The sequence below is a fragment of the Stomoxys calcitrans genome, chromosome 4 (genome assembly GCF_963082655.1).
Source record: "Stomoxys calcitrans chromosome 4, idStoCalc2.1, whole genome shotgun sequence".
Classification (NCBI taxonomy): domain Eukaryota; kingdom Metazoa; phylum Arthropoda; class Insecta; order Diptera; family Muscidae; genus Stomoxys; species Stomoxys calcitrans.
In genome coordinates this window covers 112893843-112920452 of record NC_081555.1, presented here as the reverse complement: position 1 = coordinate 112920452, position 26610 = coordinate 112893843, and the positions used below count along the sequence as shown (strand labels likewise).

Here is a 26610-nt window from a genome sequence, read left to right as displayed (position 1 = left end):
CACACTTTTTGACCTGCCGGAATTACTGTAGAAGATAGTAGACAGCGGCGGTATTCTCCTAAATTTTATAAAAACAAGCATAAATCAGCATTTCCAAGGTATGCCAAGTAATGTCCAATATTTTTTAACAATGTGCGGACCGACACATTCATCCAATCCCTAGACCAGTATCGGGTGGACCCGGTCCTTAGAGACTGGATAAACCATATGCTAAGGAACAGGTGAATAAATTGTGTGTCCCATGGCATAAATATAAGGGAGAAAGTGGCACAGGGCACGTCACAGGGTGACCACTGTAAATGACCTATTACGGATGCTGACTGAGGAGGGATTTGAACCCGACGATGTTATAATACTTCTAAGAGGTAAGGATCCGAACGAACTATGCAGAAGGGCCGAAAGCGTCTTGCATATGGCATATGACTGGGCTAGACCCAGAGGTCTCAATGTTAACCCAGAGAAGACTGAAATATGCCTGTTCACGAGGAAGACGAAGGTGAGCCAATTTAACGCACCAAGTTTCCTCAATAAGACGATTTCAATATCTGACAAGGTCAAATACTTAGGTGTGATCTTGGACAGGAAACTGGATTACGGATGCTGACTGTGTCACATTCAGGAGCGTACTGAGAAGGAGCACAGATGTTGGGCACTATGTAGACGGGCCGTAGGCTCGAAATGGGGCCTTAATCCAAGGATAGTCCACTGGCTCTACAGGAGCGTGATTAGACCAATACTTACTTACGCCTCAGTAGTTTGGTGGACTGCAATGGAGAAAAAGTGCAACATAAGTGGGAGGCCTAAAACTACTCACTGTTAAAATTTCAGCCAAATAGGTTAAAACATAAAACTTTTATGGGCTTCAGACCTTTATCGGGAGATCGGTCTATATGGCAGCTATATCCATATAAAGTCCGATCTAAACCATATTTAAGTCAGGTGTCGGGATGCTTAAGATAACTTACTGTTTCAAATTTCGGCGAAATTGGGTAATAAATAAAGCTTTTATGGGCGTCAGAACCTTTATCAGCAGATCGGTCTATAGGGCAGCTACATCCGAATATAGTCCTATCTAATCCATATTAAGGTCAGATGTCTGGAAGACTAAAACTACTCACTGTTTCAAATTTCAGCGAAATCGGATAAAAACTACAGCATTAATGTGCATAGATCCTTTATCGGGAGATCGGTCTATATGGCAGCTATATTTAAATATAGTCCGATCTGTACCATATTTGGGTCAGTGGTCGGGAAACCTTAAACTACTAACTGTTTCCAATTTCAGCGAAATCGGATGAAAAATAAAGCTTTTATGGGCATTAGACCCTTTATCGAAAAATCGGTCTATATAGCAGCTATATCCAAATATGATCCGATTTGGCCCGTTCAAGAACTTAACCAGCGTGCACCAAAAAGACGTATCTGTGCCATATTTCAGCTCAATATCTTAATTTTTGAAGGTTCTAGAGTGATTATAACAGACGGACGGACAGACAGACACACGGACATCGTTAAATCGTTTTAGAATTTTACGACGATCCAAAATATATATACAATACTTTGTAGGGTCAGAAATTGATATTTCGATGTGTTGCAAACGGAATGACTAAATGAATATACCCCCTATCCTACGCTGGTGGGTATAATAAATTTTTATTGAAATTAAGATTTTTCAATGAATTTTTTTAGCTGAGCGATATAAAAACTTCTCCCCAAAGAGGAACGGCAAGATGTAAGGGCTCGGCTACAAAAAGGAGGTCCCTTTTCATTGAGCTTAAACTTGAATCGGACAGCCCTCACTGATATGTGAGAAGTTTGCCCCCCATTTCCTTAATGGAATATTCGTGGAAAATTTGCAATATGATCCTAATAATTATGTGACCTTCAAAGTAAAAAAATGGTCAACACGAAAAGGGATATAAAGCAAAAAATTGGCAAGCGTCACATTGGGCAAAAAAATCGTCAAAATTACTTAAAATCGACACGTCTTGCAGTTATCGGTATCATGCGATAACAAATAATCAAAACCGATTGTTGTTGTTGTAGCCACATTTGCATGTGAAGGAGGCGATTCTCGTCAAGCCCTTATAGGCGAGCAAGCTTGTTCCGGTCTATACGACCGATCGCCGTAGGAACATGATGGCCATTGGTTATTTAAAGGCGCCAATCTCTCGGCTTGTCGTATCGAGCATCATAGGCACTCAATATTTAAGCAAGAGCCGATGCCACCCTCCCCTGACTGAGACTCTTCACTCGCAGCTACTCCGTAGGGAGCATTCCACTATCCGCAACATGTTAACGGTAGCTCTCAGCTAAGCTTCTCGTGACAAAAATATTACACAATACAGATTGGAGCTCAAAGTTTCATCCTGTGTGATGCTCGCAGTTTTCCCGTGCCGGGATAAGAACCGATTAATAGTGATTTTCAATATACAGTACTAAAATAAAACAAAGCAATAAATGTCTTGGCTGCAACCGAAAATCTCTAAAGGTGCGTACTTATCTATAGTTGCAAGCAAATATTCCCCTCTGGCTCTTTTATCACCCCGTTACGGAAAGTAATTCCATTTGAGTGAAATTTTCGGTATCAAAACCGAAAATTTTGCTTATGATATGCTTTATCTTATGGCAACGAAAATTTCATGTGAGTTGCGTACCGGCATTTTAACAGAAAATTCGATAACTCGATTTCATAGTCTACTTCGATTTTTTTTATTCTTTAAAAGTCTACTTCGTCGTTTTACACAAATAATCGATTAGCAGAAAATCGATTTTTATATTCCAAAAGGTATTCTCACGTAAAATCCTATATAACTACACGGTTTATTTATAACAAAAAAGAAATAAAAAAAAAAACTACAAAAACTTAACGCAAATCGTACGCAGTTTAGAGACATTTGGATAAGTCATTTTGTGTATCAGGCCACCACCCATTGATGAAAAACCCAATATATAGGCCACAAGCAACGGCGTCTTCATTGTTGGGAAGGATGTGGTGCGGTTCAATGACGTTGGCCAAATCAATATTTGTTTTAAGCGTAATAGCCGCATTTTTCCACTCAAAATTGGTGGAGGGTCGCAAACATCATTTGGAAGTGCAGGTAACTGCGACGAAATAAACACCTGCGATTTATTATTGAAAGGCATTTTCTTTTCTTTCGGCAGACTGATAGTCGCCCATACATAGCCCTATCCACTTTTGGTTTCTACACCCATGGCCATTTGAATGTGAAATTAAGTAATCTTGTTCTCTCCGATGAGAAAGGCAATGAGAATGTAAGTTGTTGAAATCTTTAAGATGAGTTTTGTCTTCACACTTTCCTTCCTTCCAGATTGGCCTTTCTCTGGACAAAACTACCATAGACCAAATGAATCCCTATTTGGATTCCCATCAAAATAAATGCTTGCTCGAAGAATCATCCGGTTTGCAAAGGAGTGGTCCCATTCTATTCTTCTTATTTGACTTGAAGAAACTACAGTAAGTTGTGTGGGGATTTGTGTTTTTTTTTCGCAACAAATCAATCGTCATTGTCTCCGCGGGGGGAAGTTTGTATTGCAAGTGTTAGGGGATGGGTGTCTCTGTGACAACGGGTGTTTTGTGTTGATTAATAGGCATAAGATAAACAAAACCGAGGTTGTTGAAAAGTTTTGGAAAATATAAATCATCGAGTTACATTTTTGTTCAACCGCTCGAGTGCTATAACTTCGATTTTATAATTTTTTTAGAAAAAGGAGTGTAGTAACCTCAATCGTATTGATCTTTTTTTTTCATTAATTATTTGTTTGCATAGTTTCTGTAAAATATCCAGATCTAATGCCTCTTCAACTTGGCTAGAATATGTCCAGAAAGATTTGGTTCCTTGTTAAGTACAATTGGCTGCACTAATAAACCGGTGAGGTATCGAGTGTATCATGTTTAGAATGCGGGACCAACTTTACCATGTCGGCATCAATCGCAGATGACAACTGAAATCTTAGGTTGGGTTAGGTTAGGTTGAAAAGAGAGTGCAGATATGAATCCACCCCATGCCACTATGGGCATACACCAATCCCATGGCAGCCGGTTGTACGTACCGGATTGACCCGATGAAGTCCTTCATCGGCAAGGGCTGCCGCCTCAGTGTACAACACACTGTTACAACAACAACAACAACAACATGGGCATACACCTAAGCCAGTAATCGGCTTAGAAAATTCTAAAAAGAAAATTTTAATTTAGGAATTCTGTGTTACCTAGAAAATCCTTAACTGTTTTCAAAACCTCTCCCCTAAGTTGGTTCATGTCTGGTATTGTGTCTACCTAGGTGCCGGTATCTGTTAGACGCAAAAGCCGGACAATGACAAGGGAAATGCTCCAACGTCTCATCATTTTCCCCGTATGCCCTACACATGCTATCTCTTGCCGCACCGATTTTGAGCTCGTAGTCCTGTTTCCCGTTATGATACCTCCTTCTTGCTTCCTTTCAGTAATAGCCTCATCTTCTCACGATCTAGATCCCCCCATAGGATTTTCGCCGTCCTACCGACCGTTTCGCTATTCCACAATGTTGCATGAGCATTCGTCGCCCACTCCCTTAACTCGGATTGCGCTGACTCGAAAGGCTTCGGGTTAACCAAGTTTATTGACGGCAGACTCCGTTATGGCCCGGCACCCAAACGATGTGGATTTTGCCATTCTCAGAGAAGGCGTTAATCTCCTTCTTACACTGCAAGACTGTTCGTGACCTTACCGTCCTTGTTGTTATTGTCCTTATAGCAATTTTACTGTCGGTATAGATGTTTACACTCGACGTCCTCGCGTTAGCACCACACCACTTTACACATTCCGTGATCGCCCGGATCTCCGCCTGCAGGACCGTATTATTGTCAGGCAGTCTAAAACAGATCTCAGTGCCTGGGTTCTCAATGTATACCCCCGGGCCCATTCTGTCCTCTAGCTTTGATCCATCCGTGTAACATGATCTTCTACATGGCAATAAAAGGGTTCCGTCAATCCAAGACTGCCGATGGCAGCAGTGCCTCGCACTCGACTTCAAGGTTCATCCCTGGTATCCGATCGGAAACCTCTTCACTTCCTACCAGGGGTTCTATCGTAGCCTCGATTATACCGCGATGGTATGAGCTGTTCCCATCCTCAATCCATTCTCCCATCGCCTTAAGTCTCATAGCCGTAGTGGCTACCTCACAATTAATCTGTGTGTCAATGGGTCGGATATCTAAAATAGTCTCCAGTGCCCTAGTGGGCTTGGTCCTCATCGATCCGCCTATGCCAAGACAACATGTTCTCTGAACCTGTTGTATGGTACTTATGTTGCACTTTTTCTCCATAGCAGTCCACCAAACTACTGAGGCGTAAGTAAGCAAGCAAGGTCTAATCACGCTCCTGTAATGCCAGTGAACTATCCTCGGATTCAGGCCCCATTTCGAGCCAACGGCTCGTCTATATAGTGCCCAACATCTGAGAGCCTTCTCAGTACGCTCCTGAATGTGACACTTCCAATTCAGTATCCTGTCCAAGATCACACCTAAGTTTTTGACCTTGTCAGATATCGAAATCTGATATCTGACAAGGTCAAATATTTGAAAATCTTTGTATGGTAGCTAATTTGAGATACCATTCCTTCCCGGCACGGGATAGCTGTGAGCACCACACAGGCTGGAACAATGAGGTCCGATCTGTGTGGTGTTCATTGCTGCCACGAGAAGCTGCGAATTATCAAGCTCGTCCACAGGTTGCGGATAGTGTAATGCTCCATACGAAGTAGCTGCAACGGCAGTCGCGGACAATCAGTGGTAGCACGAGTCTTGCGCAAATACTGTGTGCCTATGATGCTCGATATGACAAGGCGAGTTGTTGGCGCGTTTAACCAACTGCCACCCTGTTCCCGCAGCAATCGGTCCTTTGCACCGGAATGAGCTTGCTCACATCAGGAGCATGACAAGGATCGCCACCTCCACATGAAAAAAGGATCGCCACCTCCACATGAAAAAGATCTCTAAAAATATGTTACCTTACAATTGACAAACCTCATCTATAACATCCGGATTGCCTATAAAAAAAGGTCCAATGTACACTGGTCTCACTGGTTGTTGTTGTTGTAGCAGTGTGCTGTACACTGAGGCGGCAGCCCTTACCGATATAGGATTGACCATCGGGTCAATGCGGTACGTACAACCGGCTGCCATGGGATTGCTCACTAGTTGTTGTTGTAGCCACTTGTCTATATGAGGAGGAGGCGATCCTCATATAGCTCCTATAGGTGAGCAAACTTGTTCCGGTCCAAAGGACCGGTCGCTGGAAAATCATGGCCATTGGTTATTTAAAGGCGCCAAAAACTCGCCTTGTCATATCGAGCATCAAAGGTTCTCAGTATTTATGCAAGAGCCGGCGCCACCCGGCCTCTCACTGAGAATCTCTGCTCCATACCGCTGATTGTCCACTATCCACAACCTGTGGACGCGCCCGGAAGCTCGCAGCTATGCTTCTCGTGATAACAATGAACACCACACAGATCGGAGTTCAAAGTTCCAGCCTGTGTGGTGCTCATAGTAATCTCGTGCCGGGTTGTTGCTGTAGCAGTGTGTGGCACACTGAGGCGGCAGCCCTTGCCGATGAAGGGATTCATTGGTTCAATCCGGTACGTACAGCCGGCTGCCCTAGGATTGCAGGGTGTATCTAGCATCAGAGGGAATAACCACCGTTGATGTTGTCGCCAGGTATTCAGAAAATATTTTACCTCTAGGCGGTAGTGGCATAGTCACAAAAAGGTTTGTGTTGTGTGGTGCCTTCATTCTCAATTTGCTTGGTGGGTTCTCTTAAATATTTAAATCTAGCAACCCGTACATCGTGTGGTCCCTGCCCTCTGGAGATATCATCAACATGGGGCATGACGCCATTTAGAGTTTAAGGAGTACAAAATAGGTTGAGGTTAGGTTAAGTTGGAGGACATGCGACAAGCAATCTCGGTTGCTACCCGCTTCTCTCGCAGACCATGTGTCAAATTCCGATAGGTTGAACTTCTATCTCAACGAACTTGCCTCATATTTCGCTGCAAGAAATCTGAAGATATATGCCATCAAATCTTCAGCCACATTGTTCACTACAAATACGCGTGAGGTGAATACTGAGCTGACTGTGATGGTCGATGGAGAAATGATTCCGACCATCAAGTGTCCAAAAAAACTTGGTGTCACATTTGATATTCTCCCACATGACACAGCAGTTTGCGATAAAGTCAAAAGTAGAAACAAGTTCCTCAGGTCACTTAGGTGCAGATAAAGAAACCTTGTTGACCACGTACAAAGCAATTGGCGGGTCTGTGTTAAGTTATGCAGCGCCAGTGAGGTCTCGTCAGCTCTGTGACACGCAGTGGAATAATATTCAGATCTGTCTGAATGCCGCCGTCCGAACTGCCACGGGCTGTCTCCTCAGTTTTCATGTGAACCACCTCCATCAGGAGACAAAAATCCTACCAGTGGGAACACATAGCTACATGCTGTCTAAGCAATACCTTTTGGGCTGTTATTGCAGAGACCACCCAAATCATAATCTTGTGATGACGCCCAGATTCCTTAAGGTAGATCTACATAAGGTTCAGTGCTACAAGAGAGAACCTCTAGATCAAGCGGCATAACAAGCGGATCTAGACAACATTCATGCAGATACGGTAGCAGATGCGGTAAATAGCTACCGGGTGAATGTAGTCCTTGGAGAACGACCTGAAGAAATTGACCCCCCGGCAAACCAGAGTAGTTCTGGCTCAATTACGTTCCGGTAGATACAGCCGCCTCAACTCCTACAGAGCAAGGAGTGATGCCGACGTGCAGGATGTATGTCCCGATTGTGACCAGGGACCACACGATACACGCCACCTGTTTAACTGCCCAGCCAGACCCACTCGACTCTGACCTAGATCCCTCTAGACGCAACCCATGTTAGCCCCAAAGTTCCTGGATTTTAACTCTCAACAGAATCAAGGAGACGAAAGATGTTGGGTTGCCCAAAAAGTAATTGCGGATTTTTTTAAAGAAAGTAAATGCATTTTTAATAAAACTTAGAATGAACTTTAATCAAATATACTTTTTTTACACTTTTTTTCTAAAGCAAGCTAAAAGTAACAGCTGATAACTGATAGAAGAAAGAATGCAATTACAGAGTCACAAGCTGTGAAAAAATTTGTCAACGCCGACTATATGAAAAATCCGCAATTACTTTTTGGGCAACCCAATAGAACACAACAAACTGCTAGAACAACAATAAAAACAATGAATAGCACACGGTTTGGAACTCTCAGTTCCGATTTGTATGGCTTGCATCGTCATTACAAGCCATACAAATCGGAATCCGTCAGATTGCGGATTGTGGGATGCTCCATAGGAGGCACGAGTGGTGAATCTCATTGAGAGGCCGGTCGGCATCGACTCTTGCTTAAATACTGAGTGCCTATGATGCTCGATATGACAAGGCGAGTTATTAGCGCCTTTAAACAACCAATGACCTTAACATTCCCGCGGCGATTGGTCCTATGGACCGGAATGAGCTTGCTCACCTATGGAGCTTGACGAGGATTGACCTCCACATACAAATGTGGTTGCCTCATTGACTTTTCTCGGAGACCATAGCAATGCAATTGCTTGTACTTATTTTTGCCTTTGTCTCGGAGCTTGTAGTAGCAGTTACCACTTTTACAGCTTTACTCTTTTATCGTTCTATAGGCGATAAGTGAAATTAGTCATGGTCACATGAGTCAAATGTTTATTTAGGTGTTTATAACTTCCAACAACTTGTTGGTGATGCAATACCAATTTGCTTTACATAGCCAAGTTTGTAGCCATATCAATAAGAATATCTTTCTACTACACAGAGTCCATGTAAAATGTTCCCCCGAATGGCGCAACCAACAAATCTATCGAGACAGCTCCATGTTTCCCATGTATCGCAACAAGAGACAATCAGCCCACAAAACTCATGGGGACAATTTGGTTTTGGGACCGCGACGACGAAGACGTGATCTTGCCCCACATGAGGGTAAAGCCAATGTCGATGAAAATGCTGCAGCTGCTGGTTTAGATGGTCTAGATGAAGATGACTCCTATGAAGTTCCTATAATGCCCTCAAAGCCCCAAGGTCCCCTAAAGAATGATGAAGATAATGTCATATCAGAGGATAGATTGGATGAGCTAAAACTATTGCCACCAGTTGCTCAAAACAAACCTGTGGAGGAGAGTAAATCTCAGCCTAAAGTGGAGGAGAAAAGTCCACATGAAAAACAACAAATAAATTCTGTGCCAACTCCCTCAACCTATGTTGCTCAAGACATGTCAGCATTTTCCAATGAAAATTCTCTACATTCGCATGAGTTTTGCTCGGATTTGGCATTGCCCTTGACAAAGACAGTGATAAATGGAGTAAACAATTACAATATGTCGGTAGGTATTTTTTGTGAAAAATTACCCTCCGATTCTCGATTATTATCCTTATCCTTTTGTTTGCAAGTTTGCCATGTTTGTTGCCACCCTACATGAGGAAGGTCTATATAATTTATATTTCCATAATTGTGAAAATTATCATGGCAGTGAGAAGCAGGTTTCGTTTGTGGTAAGCCTAGCTAGGTTACATAAAAAATATTGACTTTTATTGATGGATGTATGTATGTTTGTTTTTCTCAGGTCGATATTGAGGAAAACAATAATGGAAATTATTTATCAGCTGGTGAAATGCCTTTACCCGCCCTATATCTTATGATGTCTTTGTTATTCTTTTTATCTGGCCTCTTTTGGGTTTTCATCTTAAAGAAGAGCAAGTAAGTTGTCATAGTTGTTGTTTGGTTTCTTTTTTTATAATTTTTTCGTTTTGTATTTCTAGGCACACTGTATACAAAATTCATTACATCATGGCCGTTTTGGTGTTCCTAAAATCACTTTCATTGATGTTCCATTCAATAAACTATCATTTTATTGAAATTCGTGGCGAACATGTGGAAGCTTGGGCGATTTTGTACTATATTGCGCATTTGTAAGTATTAAAGAACAATTGTTTAAATATTACGACTTAGTTTAGAGTCCTATAGCAGCGTGTTTTATACACCGGCCAGTGACTGTCGCCTCAGTGTACATATTTTTATCTGGACTATTAATGTATTGGGCTGCCCAAAAAGTAATTGCGGATTTTTCATATAGTCGGCGTTGACAAATTTTTTCACAGCTTGTGACTCTGTAATTGCATTCTTTCTTCTGTCAGTTATCAGCTGTTACTTTTAGCTTGCTTTAGAAAAAAAGTGTAAAAAAAGTATATTTGATTAAAGTTCATTCTAAGTTTTATTAAAAATTCATTTACTTTCTTTTAAAAAATCCGCAATTACTTTTTGGGCAACCCAATACTAACACTTCTAACCGGAGCCAACTAATATAATGTGAGAAAAAATGTTGGTTTAACCAAGCATGCAGGAATACTGTCAGATCGAAGAGGAGACATTCCGGAATTTGCGTTTGAATAAAAATATCCTTCTCTCAAAGTTATTGCATCTCCAAGTGGAAGTAAGAGCTTTTGGTCGTTAAAAAAAAAGAAAATTCAATCCCATGGCAGCCGATTGTACGCACCGGATTGACCCGATGGAATCCTCATCGGCAAGGGCTGCCGCCTCAGTGTACGTGTTCGTCTTTCTTCGTCATGGGGGAGGCACATCCCGGAGTGCCTTCTCCGCCCGCTTGTGGTCTGTGCCGGGATTGAAAAGAACCCCGGACCCTGGTTCTGTTCGGTTTGCCCGAACCGCCTCCATCATCGGTCAGTGTTGGTGAGGTGTAACCGGTGCATGGAGTGGATGCATTTTCGATCTTGCTCTGAAGCCGATTGGGTCGGCTTCGTTGCACGAGCCCCACTAAACCCAGAATCAGCGAGCTGAATCTGGAAATAAACAGGGTAGTCAACGTATTTAAGCGAAATTTGTGGCTGGAACACTTGGAGCAATTTAACTAAGGTGCCAGTTTAGGCAAGCTATGGTATACTGTAAAGTCACACTCGAAATCAGGTAGACAGGACGACAGGACCTCAGTCACTTTTGGCGACATCCTTCAATTAATTGTATTGGGTTGCCCAAAAAGTAATTGCGGATTTTTCATTTGACAAATTTTTTCACAGCTTGTGACTCTGTAATTGCATTCTTTCTTCTGTCAGTTATCAGCTGTTACTTTTAGCTTGCTTTAGAAAAAAAGCGTAAAAAAAGTATATTTGATTAAAGTTCATTCTAAGTTTTATTAAAAATGCATTTACTTTCTTTTAAAAAATCCACAATTACCTTTTGGGCAACCCAATACATCCTGAGAGTGACAGGGCTAGGAGGAGAGCCATTTGTCGTATCCGTTGTCTCCGAGCCGAAGGACAGCCATGACAGTTTACCGTGGGCGAAGTTACGAATCTCATCCGTGACGAAAAGTCATCCAAGTCGTTGGGCCCCAACGGAATCTCTACACTGATGCTGAAGAAACTGGATCTACCTGGAGTCGAGTACCTTACAACTGTCCACAAACTGACTTTGAACACTCTTTTAGTATCCAATGTCTGAAAGTTGGACAGAGTAATCCCGATACTGAAGCCTAAAAAGGATCCAAGAAAAGGGAGTCGGGCAGACCGATCTCCCTTCTCTCACCAGTAGCCAAACGCGTATCAGTATGGTTTCGAAAACTGCATAGCACAACACTTGCTTTGCATTCCATCACCGCACACATTTGCCGGCGCGTGGTCACAAGCGTCTTCGTCGTCGCCTTCTGCATCCTCGTCGTCGCATTATGTGACCCCCCGACCTCTCCTGTATGGCAATATACGCAACGGCAGCATTTCAGTCCAAATATTGCTAGGCCACTGCCGGGAAGTGTATCGTTTTTGCAGCTTAACTGCAAAGGACTCCCTGGGAAGATCAATGAGATTGTGGATTTTATGAGTCGGAAAGATATATTGGTCGCATCGATCCAGGAGACAAAGCTGACCAACACCTGCCGCATGCACAGTTGTCACGGATACAATGTGCTACGTAAGGATCGCTCAAGGAATGGAGGTGGGAGATTGGCCTTCGTTATACACCATTCCGTGCAGTATAGACCTATCTCGCCTGCGCTTGACGCTAGTGACCCATACATGGAATGTATGGGGGTAGCTGTCAGGTCTGGTACTGCCGAGATAGAGATTTACAACGTGTATATACCGCCGGTTGGTAGCTGTGCCCCAATTAATGGCAAAGCTTACAAGTCCGATAAAATGGGCTACTATCTGGCCATAATCGTCTGGTTCTGGGGGACTTTAATGCGCATCACACTTCATGGCATTCTCCTCTAGGTGACGACCAGCGTGTCACAGCTTTGGCAGAGCAGATTGAAAGCTCCACGTATTGCACAGGTGAATGAGGATGCCACCACTAGAATTACGAAGAGGTGCAGCAGCTCGCCAGACATCTCAATTGCACCCCCTGATCTCCTGAGTGACGTATCCTGGCAAGTCGTCATCTCTTTGGGGTCACACCACCTCCCCATAATTCTAACCATCGTCCGACCACCCGACTTCATAACCTCTGAGCGTCGGACGTTTATCAATCAGAAGAAGAACGATTGGGCTGACTTCAGAGAGTATACCAATCCCTGCTTCAGTGAACTGCTACCCTCTCGAATGTGCCAATGGCCGAGAGGAAATTCCGAGACATCATTGCGGCAGCAGCCGCTCGCTTTTTACCAGCCGGTCGAATACCCCAAGTGCGGCCCAATTTTCCGTCGCAGGCACTGGTACTCGAAGACGAGCGTGATAGAATTCGTGGTATGGACCCCACTAACCTCAGAATCAGCAAACTGAATCTGGAAACAGGGTAGTCAATGAACTTGAACGGAATTTGTGGCTGGAACACTTGGAGCAAAGTAACTTAGGTACAGGTTTAGGCAAGCTGTGGTCTACTGTTAAGTCACTCTCGAGCCCCGGTAGACGGGATGACAGGACCTCAGATGCGGTAAATGGTTACCGGGTGAGTGTAGTCCTCGCCTCCCATTGCACCTGAAGAAATTGACCTCCCCCAGCAAACCAGAGTAGTTCTGGGTCAATTACGTTCCGGCAGATGCAGCCTCAACTCCTACAGAGCAAGAATTGATGCCGACGTGCAAGATGTATGTCCCGATTGTGACCAGGGACCACACGATACACGTCACCTGCTTAACACACACCCACTCTACTCAGACCAAGATCCCTGTGGACGCACCCCATGTTAGTCGCAGAGTTCCTGGGTCTTGACACTCAACAGAATCAAGCAGACGAAAGATAGTCTGTACGACTCGGGTCCTTTACTGGCTTCAGTAGCGGGATCACTGCACATTTTCCAGACATCGGGAACTATAAGAGTGTTCAAAGATAGGCTGAGGACAGTAGTAAGGTACTCAACTCCATAAACAACCAGGTGGGCTTTGGGTACTCTAAAGATCTAGAACTGGTCATATCGAAAGGTTACCCGACCACTGCAGTGTGTATCAAGCAGAGATCCTTGCAATTAAGGAAGTGGTGGAAAGGCTAAGATATAATGTCATTACGATGATTGGGATAAATATCTTCTCAGACAGCCATGCAACCATTTAATCCCTGGAGAATGTATTTCTGAACACAAAAACCGCCCTCGATTATCGCAGATTTCTCAACGAGATGGCTGAGCAGTTCAAAATTCACCTGTTCTGTGTGCCGAGCCACAAAGATATCCCAGGGAATTGTAACGCAGATGAGCTTGCGAGACTAGAAACTACCCTACACCTTCCTGGCATATTGGAATCTGTGGGTATGCCTCTGGCGACATGTAAGCTAAGTGTTCAGGGCCAGGCCCGAAGGGCAACGGATGACAGATGGTCACAAAGAGGGGGCTGTGAGCTTTCCAAAACAATGTGGCCTCATCTAGACTTGAAGAGGTCTACTGCTTTGCTGTCATTGGCTAGAACAGACGTCTCAGTCATTGTGTCCGTCATGACAGTTCACTGTCTTATCGGAAAACATGATGACAAACTGAAGGTTGCCAGCAACTACTTTTGCAGAAGCTGTAGGGACATCGAGGAAGAAAAGACTTTAGAACACCTTCTGTGTGCGTGTCTCGCACTATCAGTTAGAATAAGTTCCACTTTAGGTTCTCATTTCTTTGAGAATCTGTCTGATTTAGCGGATGTGAACATTCGCAAGTTATTGGGCTTTTTTAAGCGATGTGGATGGTTCAACGGCAGGAACTAGAAGGCATCTTCCTTCTTCTGTTCCTGTGGTATCACAATGGACGAAAACGTCACATTGAGTGACGTCTCGTCTTAGTACAGGTCTCCGTCCGCATGCTGCTTTATTCCATAGGCTTTATTTTTAATCCTCCTAGTTGTTGTTGTTGTCATAGCCACATTTCCGTATGTGAAGGTAGCTATCATCGTGAAACTTCATGGGTGAGCAAGCTTGTTACGGTCCATGGGCGCCAATAACTCGCCTTGTTATATCGAGTATCATTGGTTGTTGTTGTTGTTGTAGCAGTGTGTTGTACACTGAGGCGGCAGCCCTTGCCGATGAAGGACTTCATCGGGTCAATCCGGTACGTACAACCGGCTGCCATGGGATTGAGTATCATTGGTATTCAGTATTTAGGCAATAACCGGTGCCGCCCGATGGGAACGCGCTGAGCTCCCTGCTGAGCTGCTCTTTATGACGATGAATACCCCACAAATCGAAGCTCACAGTTCCAAACTATGTGGTGTTCATAACCATCACTTGCCGGCATTCTCTTCGTATACCTTTTAAAGGGTGATTTTTTTGAGGTTAGGATTTTCATGCATTAGTATTTGACAGATCACGTGGGATTTCAGACATGGTGTCAAAGAGAAAGATGCTCAGTATGCTTTGACATTTCATCATGAATAGACTTACTAACGAGCAACGCTTGCAAATCATTGAATTTTATTACCAAAATCAGTGTTCGGTTCGAAATGTGTTCATTCATCGTAACGTTGCGTCCAACAGCATCTTTGAAAAAATACGGTCCAATGATTCCACCAGCGTACAAACCACACCAAACAGTGCATTTTTCGGGATGCATGGGCAGTTCTTGAACGGCTTCTGGTTGATCTTCACTCCAAATGCGGCAATTTTGCTTATTTACGTAGCCATTCAACCAGAAATGAGCCTCATCGCTGAACAAAATTTGTCAAAATTTGAACACATTTCGAACCGAACACTGATTTTAGTAATAAAATTCAATGATTTGCAAGCGTTGCTCGTTAGTAAGTCTATTCATGATGAAATGTCAAAGCATACTGAGCATCTTTCTCTTTGACACCATGTCTGAAATCCCACGTGATCTGTCAAATACTAATGCATGAAAATCCTAACCTCAAAAAAATCACCCTTTAGCTCCGCCTCAAATCTTCGTTTCACCAAAAAGTCTTCGATCCCGGATAGTTAGGTTTTTTTTTCCTCAAACAAGCTCAACATGTCACCTTAAGCTAGTTTGTTGCCGACCTTAAAAATACCTTGAGGCGTGGCGCTTATGGTTGTTGTTGTTGTAGCAGCGTGTTGTGCACTGAGACGGCAGTGTAGGATTCCAGGGTCCATTCGGTACGTACAACCGGCTGCCATGGGACTGGGCGCTTATGATTCTTAGCTTCGTGAGAACACACTTGGCAAGCCGTTTCAGTTGGTTCCTGTAAGGTGCATCTTTGTCAGACGCTCAAGGTCTAGCTCCAGTTATGGCAAAGTCTTTATCTTAAGTGGAGGTTATATAAAAAGTCGAACCCTTTGGGGTTTTGACCTACTGACCTAATATGGAAATTTCCCATATTTCTTTTTTTAACGTTTTGACTCCATTTTTTTTTTCAGACTCAAAGGAGCAGTTTTGTTTATCACCATCGTTTTAATTGGAACCGGTTGGACTTTTATTAAACACATTTTGTCGGATAAGGATAAAAAGATTTTTATGGTGGTCATACCTTTACAGGTAGATATTTGCATTATGTTTGTATTTTTTTTTTATTTATTGTTGCCTCCTTTTCCCCACAGGTTTTGGCCAATGTTGCCGAAATCATTATCGAGGAATCCGAAGAAAGTGATGCTGAATTCAGAACATGGCATAACATTTTCATATTTGTCGATTTGCTGTGTTGTGGTGCCATTTTATTCCCCATTGTCTGGTCAATACGCCATTTGCATGAAGCCTCGGCTACAGATGGCAAAGCAGCCATTAATCTACGCAAATTGAAACTATTCCGCCAATTTTACATCATGATTGTTTGCTACATCTACTTTACGCGCATCATTGTCTACTTGCTGAAGATGACAGTGGCCTTCCAGTACGCCTGGTTGGATGAGATGTTCCGTGAAATGGCCACCTATGTATTTTTCGTATTGACAGGCTATAAATTCCGTCCCACATCGTCACATCCCTACTTTGCTGTGGACGATGATGATGACGACGACGAGGTTGAGGTTCTTACAGAATCCGGTCTAACACACACCATACATCGTACAAAGGCCCAAAGTCGTAATGTGGGTTCGGGTACCACCATCATCGAGGGCAATGATGAGGAGAAGGAGAATCTAATATCTAAGCGCGAATCCAGTCATGAATACGATTAAATCTATTAAGTTGTCCAAGTTTTTTTTTTTTAGATTGTATGTTTTTATTATATAATAATAATTTAAAATAACATATATACATACTATATAAAATCTACCTTTGAGGTTTACACCTTATGGTTTTCTTAAAGCAAACAAAACAAAAAATAATCAGACTGACTGAATGAATCACTTAATGAAACCGATTTGTTCTAAGTTGTTATACTGCTGTTTTAATTCTATTTTTGGCCCCAACAATTTCTTAATTTGTGTGAATATTTTTTTTTTGTCGTTGTATTTTTAAGGTATTGTAGAGTAATTAAAACAAAAAAACGGAAAAAAACAGCACATCAATCTCATTTGAAACATACACACAATAAACTACATTGAGGATTCCCTGTGGGAGCTGTACACTATTTAAAACCACATTTAGAGAATTTGCCATATTTCAAGGGCATGAAAATTGTGTCAAATTTTGCAAATTGGCTATACAAAAAAAAGGTTGATTTTATAAACATTTTTTTTTACTTTTTACAAGTTGTGTAACACTAAACTCTTCTTCAAATTGAACTACTTTTATTGTCTTTTAAAAAAATCACTCCAGTTGTAAAAACCCAAAATTTGTTCTTTCAAAACATATTTTCGTTCCGTAAATTTGGCAAAAGTTTGAATTTTTCCTTCTTTTATTTTTCATTATAAACACTTGAATGGAAATGCTGTACATGTTTGACTTATACTCTTATTTTTTTGATAGCCCTTATTTGTTTGTTTAACAGCACATCCAATAGTGCCAACACCCTAGTTCATTCCCATGTATTTTTGGCTTATTCTGCAATCATCATTTTCAACTCAACTTCCAGAATCCATAATTACACCGAGTAAATATTTTAGCTAAATTGCAATGAGATAAATGAGATAGATTTAAGTCTTTTTAAATAAATTCCCAAACAAATAATGCTTTATTTTGCTATTTTTTCTTTGTGAACTACCGAATCAATAAAAAACAAGTAAAAGCGTGCAAAGTTCGGCTGGGCCGAATCTTATATACCCTCCACCATGGATCACATTTGTCAAGTTCTTTTCCCGGCATCTCTTCTTAGGAAAAAAAGGATATAAGAAAAGATTTGCTCTGCTATTAGAGCGATATAAAGATATGGCCCGGTTTGGCTCACAATTAAATTATATGTTGGAGACCTGTGTAAAATGTCAGCCAATTCGAATAAGAATTGCGCCCTTTGGGGGCTCAAGAAGCAAAATAGAGAGATGGATTTATATGGGAGCTTTATCGGGCTATAGACCGATTTAGACCATAATAAACACGTATGTTGATGGTCATGAGATAATCCGTCGTACAAAATTTCAGGCAAATCGGATAATAATTGCGACCTCTAGAGGCTCAAGAAGTCAAGATCCCAGATCGGTTAATATGGCAGCTATATCAGGTTATGAACCGATTTGAACCTTATTTGACACAGTTGTTGAAAGTAAGCATAAAATACGTCATGCAAAATTTCAGCCAAATCGGATAGGAATTGCGCCCTCTAGAGGCTCAAGAAGTCAAGTCCCCAGATCGGTTTATATGACAGCTATATCAGGTTATGAACCGATTTGAACCATACTTGGCACAGTTGTTGGATATTATAACAAAATACTTCGCGCAAAAATTCATTCAAATCGGATAAGAATTGCGCCCTCTAGAGGCTCAATAAGTCAAGACCCAAGATAGGTTTATATGACAGCTATATCAGGTTATAGATCGATTTGAATCATACTTGGCACATTTATTGGATATGATAACAAAACACGTCGTGCATAATTTCATTCCAAGCGGATAAGAATTGCGCACTCTAGAGGATCAAAAAGTCAAGACCCAAGATCGGTTTATATGGGAGCTATATCAGGTTATGAACCGATTTGAACCTCATTTAAAACAGTTGTTGGATATCATAACAAAATACTATATACAAAAATTCATTTAAATCGGATAAGAATTGCGCACTCTAGAGGCTCAAGAAGTCAAGACCCAAGATCGGTTTATATGGCAGCTATATCAGGTTATGAACCGATTTGAACCTCATTTAAGACAGTTGTTGAATATCATAACAAAATACTACATACAAAAATTCATTCAAATCGGATAAGAATTGCGCCCTCTAGAGGCTCAAGAAGTCAAGACCCAAGATCGGTTTATATGGGAGCTATATCAGGTTATGAACCGATTTGAATCATACTTGGCACATTTATTGGATATGATAACAAAACACGTCGTGCATAATTTCATTCCAATCGGATAAGAATTGCGCACTCTAGAGGCTCAAGAAGTCAAGATACAAGATCGGTTTATATGGCAGCTATATCAAAACATGGACCGATATGGCCCATTTACAATACCAACCGACCGATACTAATAAGAAGTATTTGTGAAAAATTTCAAGCGGCTAGCTTTACTCCTTCGGAAGTTTGCGTGCTTTCGACAGACGGACGGACATGGCTAGATCGACATAAAATGTCTCGACGATCAATAATATATATACTTGATGGGGTCTCAGACGAATATTTCGAGTAGTTACAAACAGAATGACGATATTAGTATACCCCCCCATCCTATGGTGGAGGGTATAAAAATGGAATTTGGGCTCGAAAACTGAGAACTGAAACCCACGGCAGCCGGTTGTACGCACCGGATTGACCCGATGGAATCCTCATCGACAAGGTCTGCCGCCTTAGTGTACGTGTTCGTCTTTTTTCGTCATGGGAGAGGCACATCCCGGAGTGCCTTCTCCGCACGCTTCTGGTCTGTGCCGGGATTGAAAAGAACCCTGGACTCTGGTTCTGTTCGGTTTGCCAGAACCGCCTCCACCATCGGTCGTAGTCGGTGAGGTGTAACCGGTGCATGGAGTAGGTATATTTCCGATCTTGCTCTGGCTTCACTTCACTACAGGAGTATAGTCATACTGGTTATGTCGCAAGGTGCTGTGCGAACATAGCCAGCAGAGGGTCACAAGCGTCGTCCTCGTCGTCGGACTATGTGACCCCCCCGACCTCTCCCGTACGGCAATTAACGCAACGGCAGCATCCCAGCCCAAATATTGCCAGGCCAGTACCGGGAAGTGTATCTTTATTGAAGTTAAACTGCAACGGTCTCCGTGGCAAGATCGATGAGATTGTGGACTTTATGAGTAGGAAGAGCATATTGGTCGCAGCGATCCAGGAGACAAAGCTGACCAACACCTGCAGCTTGCACAGTAGTCACGGTTACAATGTGCTACGTAAGCATCGCTCAAGGAATTGATGTGGGGGATTGGCCTTCGTAATACACCATTCCGTGCAATACACCATCTCGCCTGCGCATGGCGCTAGTGACCCCTATACATAGAATGCATGGGAAAAGCAGTCAAGTCCGGTACTGCCGAGATAGAGGTATACAATGTGTCCATACCGGCGGTTGGTAGCTATATTCCGATTAATGGCCAGGCTTACAACCCCGACATAAGTGGGGGTTGCTATCTGCCCATAATCGTCAGGTTCTAGGGGACTTTAATTCGCATCACACTTCATGGCATTCTCCCCTAGGTAACGACCAGCGTGGCATAGCTTTGGCAGAGAAAATTGAAAGCTCCACGTTTAGGATTATGAGGAGGTGCAGCAGCACGCCAGACATTTCCATTCCATCCCCTGATCTCCTGAGTGACGTATTCTGGCAAGCCGTCATCTCTTTGGGGTCAAATCAGCCAGAAGCATCCAGAAAAAGTCATAGTTTGGTGCGGTTTAAGGGCTGGTGGCATCATTGGACCGTACTTCTTCAAAGATAATGCGTAACATAACTGTGAATGTTGATCGCTACCGTGAGATGGATATCATCTCACTTTTTTTGCCCAAAATGCAAGAGCTTGACTTACATGACATGTGATTTCAACAAGACGGCCCCACTTGCCACCAAGCACTCGTAACAATGGAATAATTAAGAGGAGAGTTCACGTTCGGGTCAATTTGCCGACTAAATCGTTCGATTTAACGCCTTTTGGACTATTTTTTGTGGGCTATGTGAAAGCTCATAATTAAACAGACAAGCCCGCTTGAAGCATTAATTCGTGAGATACCGACCGAAATGTTGGAAAGAATATGCCAAAATTGGACTAAGCGGATGGACTATTTGAGGCGCAGTCACGTTTAACATTTTCATCAAACATTAAGTTATATGGACCGGACTGTCGATTCAAAAAAAGATTTCACTCATTTTTCTCGTATTCTTCTTTTCTCCTATTTAATTTCTTTCTAGGACGTACACAATGATTCATAAGCATGGTTGAATCATGGTATACGACAATTCAGTGGGACGATACAACTCTGAAATTCCTCAATTTTAAATCAGCTGGGTTGGTGATGCTGATGCTGATTCTACCATTGCCAGAGCGAAGGTGGCAACCGAGGTTGCCTTGCGCATGTTCTTCAACATAACCTCACCTAGTCACAATTAATCAACATCCTGACTCACTTTAATACATGAAGATTGGTATTGAACCGGCCAAATTGCCGTTTTTATTTAATATTTTTTTTTTTAATTTTAATTATGTTAATTGTTGTTTGTTTAGTAGCCTGTTGTTATTATTTATTACTATAAGATTATTGAACATCATTAGCTTATACATTCGAAAATTTGGGCATAAATTGTATGAAAAATATCATGTAGGTTGTTATCGATCCAATGACCTGAACAATGTAGAACACATTAACTTTAACTTTTTATTATACAATATATGATTCATCGACTTACCCTAGTCAACATATATCCATCCATTCGCGATATCCCAATGCCATTTATGATTATTTCTTGATGTAAAATTTGCAAAGAGAAATTTTGCAGCTAAAAAAGGATTTTTTTCGGAATATTGTGAAAGAATAAAAATGAAAAACAAAAACAAAAAGTAAAAAGCCATTAAGTTCGGCTGTGCCGCCTTGAACACACATATATTAACCACCTTTCGTCATAATACGGTGAAAAATGCATTGTATCGAAATAGCAATAGCATACATATGGTCCCACTTGAACCAAACTCACCATGGACGTCGAGGTGTCCAGCACAATTCACTGTTTATGACGTTAAAATAGAATATTGGACTATATGGCAGCTGTATCAAAATATTGTCCGATCTGTCCGATATTGTACCAGATTTCACCGAAATCGGTCATAGAATGCACATAAGGACTTACATCGGGCGATCGGTATATATATGTATATGACAGCTATATCCAAATATAGACCTACCTGAACCATATAGAGCACGGTTGTCGAAAAGCCTAACATAGCTCGCTGTACCATAATTCAACGAAATCAGACCCAAGACCTTAAATCGAGAGATCGATATTTATGGCAACTATACCCAAATATAAACCGATTTAGACTATTTTAAGCACTATCTCGAAGAGCCTAACACAGATCACTATGACAAATTTCAGCGAAACCGGATACTAAATTTTGCTTTTATGGGTACAAAAACTTAAATCGGGAGATCGGTATATATGGCAGCCTCATTCAAATCTAAACCGATCTGGACCGTATTGAACAGGCATGTGGAGAGGTCTTACACAACTCACTGTACCAAATTTTCGAGAAATCGGACAATAAATTCACCCGTTATGGGCTCAAGACCCTTAATCAAGAGATCAGCCTAAATGACTGCTAAATCCAAATCTGGACCGATCCACCGGTCCACAACCCACCGTCCCAAGATTCAGCGAGAACTTTAATCGGTCTATATCAAGGGCTATTTTCGAAGTTAACCTGGACAAAAAAAGAATCTGTTTCAGTTCAATATCTCTATTTTTATACTCACTACTGGGGGTATACGAACCTAGTCATTCCGTTTGTAACACCTCGAAATATTCACTTGAGACCCTATAAAGTATATATGTTCTTGATCGTCTTGACATTCGATCCAGCCATGTCCATCCGTCCATTCTTCTGTCCAAATTACCTTAGCGTTCGAACGCTAAAATTTTGAAATTTTGCACAGATACTTGTTCTTGATGTAGGTGGTTGGGTTTGCAAATGGACCATATCGGTTCATATTTGGATATAGCCCCATATAAACCGATACCCGGATTTGACGTCTTGAGACTTCTTTTGTTCATGGGCAGGTTAATTTCGAAGATGGGCTCTATCGAACTATGTCTTGGTATAGCCCCCCACCGATCCGCCGATTTAAGGTCATTGGCCCATAAAAGCCACATTTATTATCCGATTTTGCTGAAAGTTAAGACAGTGAGTTGTGTTATGCCACTCAACATCCTTCTTCAGTTTGCCCAAATCGGTCCAGATTTGGATATAGCTGCCATACAGACCGCTCTCTTGATTTAAGGTCTTGGGTATATAAAAGGTGCATTTATTGTCCGATATCGCTAAAATTTGGGACAGAGAGTTGCGTGTGGCCCTTAGACATTTTTTTTTTTTTAATTTTGCCCTGATCATTCCAGATTTGGATATAGCTGCCATATAGTTCGATCTCTCGATTTAGGGTCTTGAGCCTATAAAAGGCCCATTTTTTTGGACAGTGAGTTGAAGATGGCCTAGATCGGTTCAGATTTAGATATAGCTGTCATATAGACCCATTGCTCGATTTAAGGTATTGGCCCCATAAAACCAAAACTATGATGGCTAGCTAAGAGGTCTATTGCTTTGCGTACGAATTTCGAACGCGAAATTGCAGCAGTATCGGCAGATTTATGCTTGAAAAACGTAAAAAATTGGGTTCAGCGTCTGAACTTCTGCAAGCATACCCGTGGTGACGATGCAAAAGAAATCGAGTTCCATACATAATGGCATCGAACATACTTTCACAGAAATATAGAATTTCATTGATATCTACAAACGTTTTCGTTTTATTGGGTTGCCCAAAAAGTAATTGCGGATTTTTTAAAAGAAAGTAAATGCATTTTTAATAAAACTTAGAATGAACTTTAACCAAATATACTTTTTTTACACTTTTTTTCTAAAGCAAGCTAAAAGTAACAGCTGATAACTGACAGAAGAAAGAATGCAATAACAGAGTCACAAGCTGTGAAAAAATTTGTCAAAGCCGACTATATGAAAAATCCGCAATTACTTTTTGGGCAACCCAATATTAAAAAAAAAAAACTTTTGTAGCGCTTTTATTGAAAACCCCGATATATGTCCGAAGTGGTGGATTTCCAAAGTTCGGTTTTGATTGGTATATACCCGCAAGGGCATAGGATTTTTTGAATCCCGTACACTCTTCTTCAAACTATCCTAACCTAATATATTGGGTTGCCCAAAAAGTAATTGCGGATTTTTTAAATGAAAGTAAATGCATTTTTAATAAAACTTAGAATGAAATTTAATCAAATATACTTCTTTTACACTTTTTTTCTAAAGCAAGCTAAAAGTTACAGCTGATAACTGACAGAATTACAATTACAGAGTCAAAAGCTGTGAAAAAATTTGTCAACGCCGACTATATGAAAAATCCGTAATTACTTATTGGGCAACCCAATACTATCCTAACCTACAAGGAGCATTTCAAACGAATACATAGTGCCCTATTTTTTTGTAAAGCCCCAGAATTTTAAACCCTTATTTCATATTAAAAAGCTTACCTGTGTAGAAATAATGATATTTTGGTCATTAAATTGACTGATGATGCCATGTAAATTCAAAGTTATAGATTTTACCTAAAATTAGCAATAACTTACTATGAAAAGAATTATCAACATTACTTCAAAGAACATACCACATCCATGCAACATTTCGAAGAAATAAGAAACATGGGAATCTGCATAAAAGCTGGAGTGACCACAAATATTTCTAAAAGAAAAAACCAAAAAATTTCAATCAGAAATCCTTAATCCTTTTTGAGAGCTTAGACTTACCAAATGTAATCGATCCATGGTAAACATTGTAGTAACCAAAATATGAGTCCACCAAAATCCTAACATAAATCATCAAAAGCACAGCACATATGGAGAAGCCAAATGTGTTTTGAAAATGTTCATACATTTCATAGATCATTTGGTAGTTTCTCTGTTTCTCTACTATTTTGAAGTGAAAAAAATTCTCAAGACCCCTAAATCCTTTGCCTTGAGCTAGAAATTTCGAGTAGTCTGCCATGCGAATAAGATCATCGCGGAGTTTCAGCAATTCAAGGCGTATTAATTCAACATGAAATATGACTTGCATATTACGTAAATGGATAACAATGATGAAGGGAAAATAGATACTCCAAAATAATTGAAAAGGGTAAGCAATAGCCAAAATCAACAACACTAATGCTTCACATATGATAAATGTGTAAAACATAATGGCAAAACGAAAATTTTCACGTAACTCCTCTTGCCAATTTGTCCATTCCCATTTCTGTTCTTGTAATTTGCAATAAATTGACCAAAATTTGTGGCAAGAAGAACGTTTCAATATCGATTCCATATATGAGATGGTAACAGCAATGTCAGCAGCAACCACTTTTAGAACATCATTGAAGAATCCAAAGGAGTCATTGGCAAAGAAAACAACTTCACTGTTGCAGAGAGACATTAAAGCTACAACATTAAAAGCGATCATAAGAAAACAGGGCCATAGGTATGACCATCGTTTTCGATTTACATTGTCGCTGCCTATGTTCTCAAAGCAAAACCCCAATACTTGAAATATTTTAAGATGCCAATGCAAGAAAGAAGACACTTGCACCACCATTTCTGGAACTGAACTGTTGATATTGTCAGTATAATAGTGAATATGAAGTTTAAAGTCAATTGACTTATCTTTAAATCGAATATGTCATTGGATTTGGAATGCACTTCTGGGTATTGAAATAATTAATTAACTTTTTTTTTGCTTTCAATATTGGATTAGTAATACGAAACACGGATAACTTATCAATACATGAATTAACTTCTATTTGATGATATATAATGGATGGTATCACCTCAAGAAGTACTAATGCCTTCTAAATTTGAGAAGGTAATACCAGCGCCATAACATTGGACCCCAAACTGAAGAAGAAAAAATTGGCAATATAAAAAATTACCAATACAAATACACCCGAAGATGTATAAATATTAGACCGTTCCATCCTATAACGTAGAACAATTTTTCTAAGTTCGGCCGGGAAGAATCTTGGTATACTGGGTTGCCCAAAAAGTAATTGCGGATTTTTCATATAGTCGGCGTTGAAAAATTTTTTCACAGCTTGTGACTCTGTAATTGCATTCTTTCTTCTGTCAGTTATCAGCTGCTACTCTTAGCTTGCTTTAGAGTTTTATTAAAAATGCATTTACTTTCTTTTAAAAAATCCGCAATTACTTTTTGGGCAACCCAATACTTTTATTCTACATACCAAACTTCAGTCAAACCAGCAAAAATTAAAACTTCTAGGAACCGAACAAGGATGATCGAGAGGCCGGTTTACATGGGAGCTATATCAGATTATAGACTGATTCGGACCGTACTTGGCACAGTTGTTGGAAGTCGTAATAGAACACCGAATGCAATATTTCAGCCAAATCGAACAAAATTTGCGGCTTGTAAGGACTCAAGAAGTCAAATCGGGAGATCGGTTTATATGCGAGTTATATCAGGTTATAGACCGATACGGACCATACTTGACACAGTTGTTGGAAGTCTTAATAAAACACTTCATTTAAAATTTCAGCCAAATCGGACCAAAATTGCGGCTTGTAAAAGCTCAAGAAGTCAAATCTGGAGATCGGTTTATATGGGAGGTATATCTGGTTAAACACCGATATGGACCATACTTGACACAGTTGTTGGAAGTCATAACGGAACTCTACAAGCTCAATTTCAGCCAAATCCGACAAACATTACGGCTTGTAAGGGCTTAAGATAGAATCTTGCGATTTTGTTTCTTGAGGCTCTAGAAAGTGCGATTATTATGCAAATTGGCTGAAATCTTTAACATACTGTAGCCATGCTTGACGTAGCTCTCATAAAAACAGATCTACGGGATAGGTTAGGTAAGAGTGGCTGTCCTTTACAGACTTACTT

The 26610-nt window shown here is 41.0% G+C and overlaps 2 protein-coding genes across 2 annotated transcripts; one reads left to right on the top strand and one right to left on the bottom strand.

Moving 5' to 3' along the window:
* Positions 1-2778: 2778 nt before the first annotated feature.
* Positions 2779-17553, top strand: LOC106081180 (protein GPR107). The gene is made up of 9 exons (XM_013242972.2): positions 2779-3101; positions 3166-3276; positions 3333-3478; positions 8865-9429; positions 9497-9598; positions 9670-9803; positions 9866-10015; positions 15857-15974; positions 16037-17553. Exons 1-9 carry the CDS (start codon positions 2937-2939, stop codon positions 16610-16612), a joined length of 2067 nt encoding a protein of 688 aa, XP_013098426.1. The 5' UTR covers positions 2779-2936; the 3' UTR covers positions 16613-17553.
* Positions 17554-21195: 3642 nt separating this feature from the next.
* Positions 21196-25299, bottom strand: LOC106081173 (gustatory receptor 8a). Its single transcript, XM_059367243.1, has 5 exons — positions 24480-25299; positions 24341-24414; positions 24207-24281; positions 21366-21455; positions 21196-21301 (listed from the first exon to the last, which is right to left on the bottom strand). The coding sequence occupies exons 1-5, from the start codon at positions 25297-25299 to the stop codon at positions 21233-21235; spliced, it is 1128 nt and encodes a 375-aa protein (XP_059223226.1). The 3' UTR covers positions 21196-21232.
* Positions 25300-26610: the final 1311 nt, after the last annotated feature.

Bases quoted from the DNA above. Each gene is read 5' to 3' on its own strand.
- LOC106081180 (XM_013242972.2), top strand. From the start codon at position 2,937: ATGAAAAACCCAATATATAGGCCACAAGCAACGGCGTCTTCATTGTTG. The intron at 3,102-3,165 runs GTAACTGCGACG...TTCTTTCGGCAG, and splicing joins AACATCATTTGGAAGTGCAG to ACTGATAGTCGCCCATACAT. The intron at 3,479-8,864 runs GTAAGTTGTGTG...TCTACTACACAG, and splicing joins TTTGACTTGAAGAAACTACA to AGTCCATGTAAAATGTTCCC.
- LOC106081173 (XM_059367243.1), bottom strand. From the start codon at position 25,299: ATGGTGGTGCAAGTGTCTTCTTTCTTGCATTGGCATCTTAAAATATTT. The intron at 24,282-24,340 runs GTATGTTCTTTG...TGCTAATTTTAG, and splicing joins CGAAATGTTGCATGGATGTG to GTAAAATCTATAACTTTGAA. The intron at 21,302-21,365 runs GTAAGTCGATGA...TACATTGTTCAG, and splicing joins ATGGATATATGTTGACTAGG to GTCATTGGATCGATAACAAC.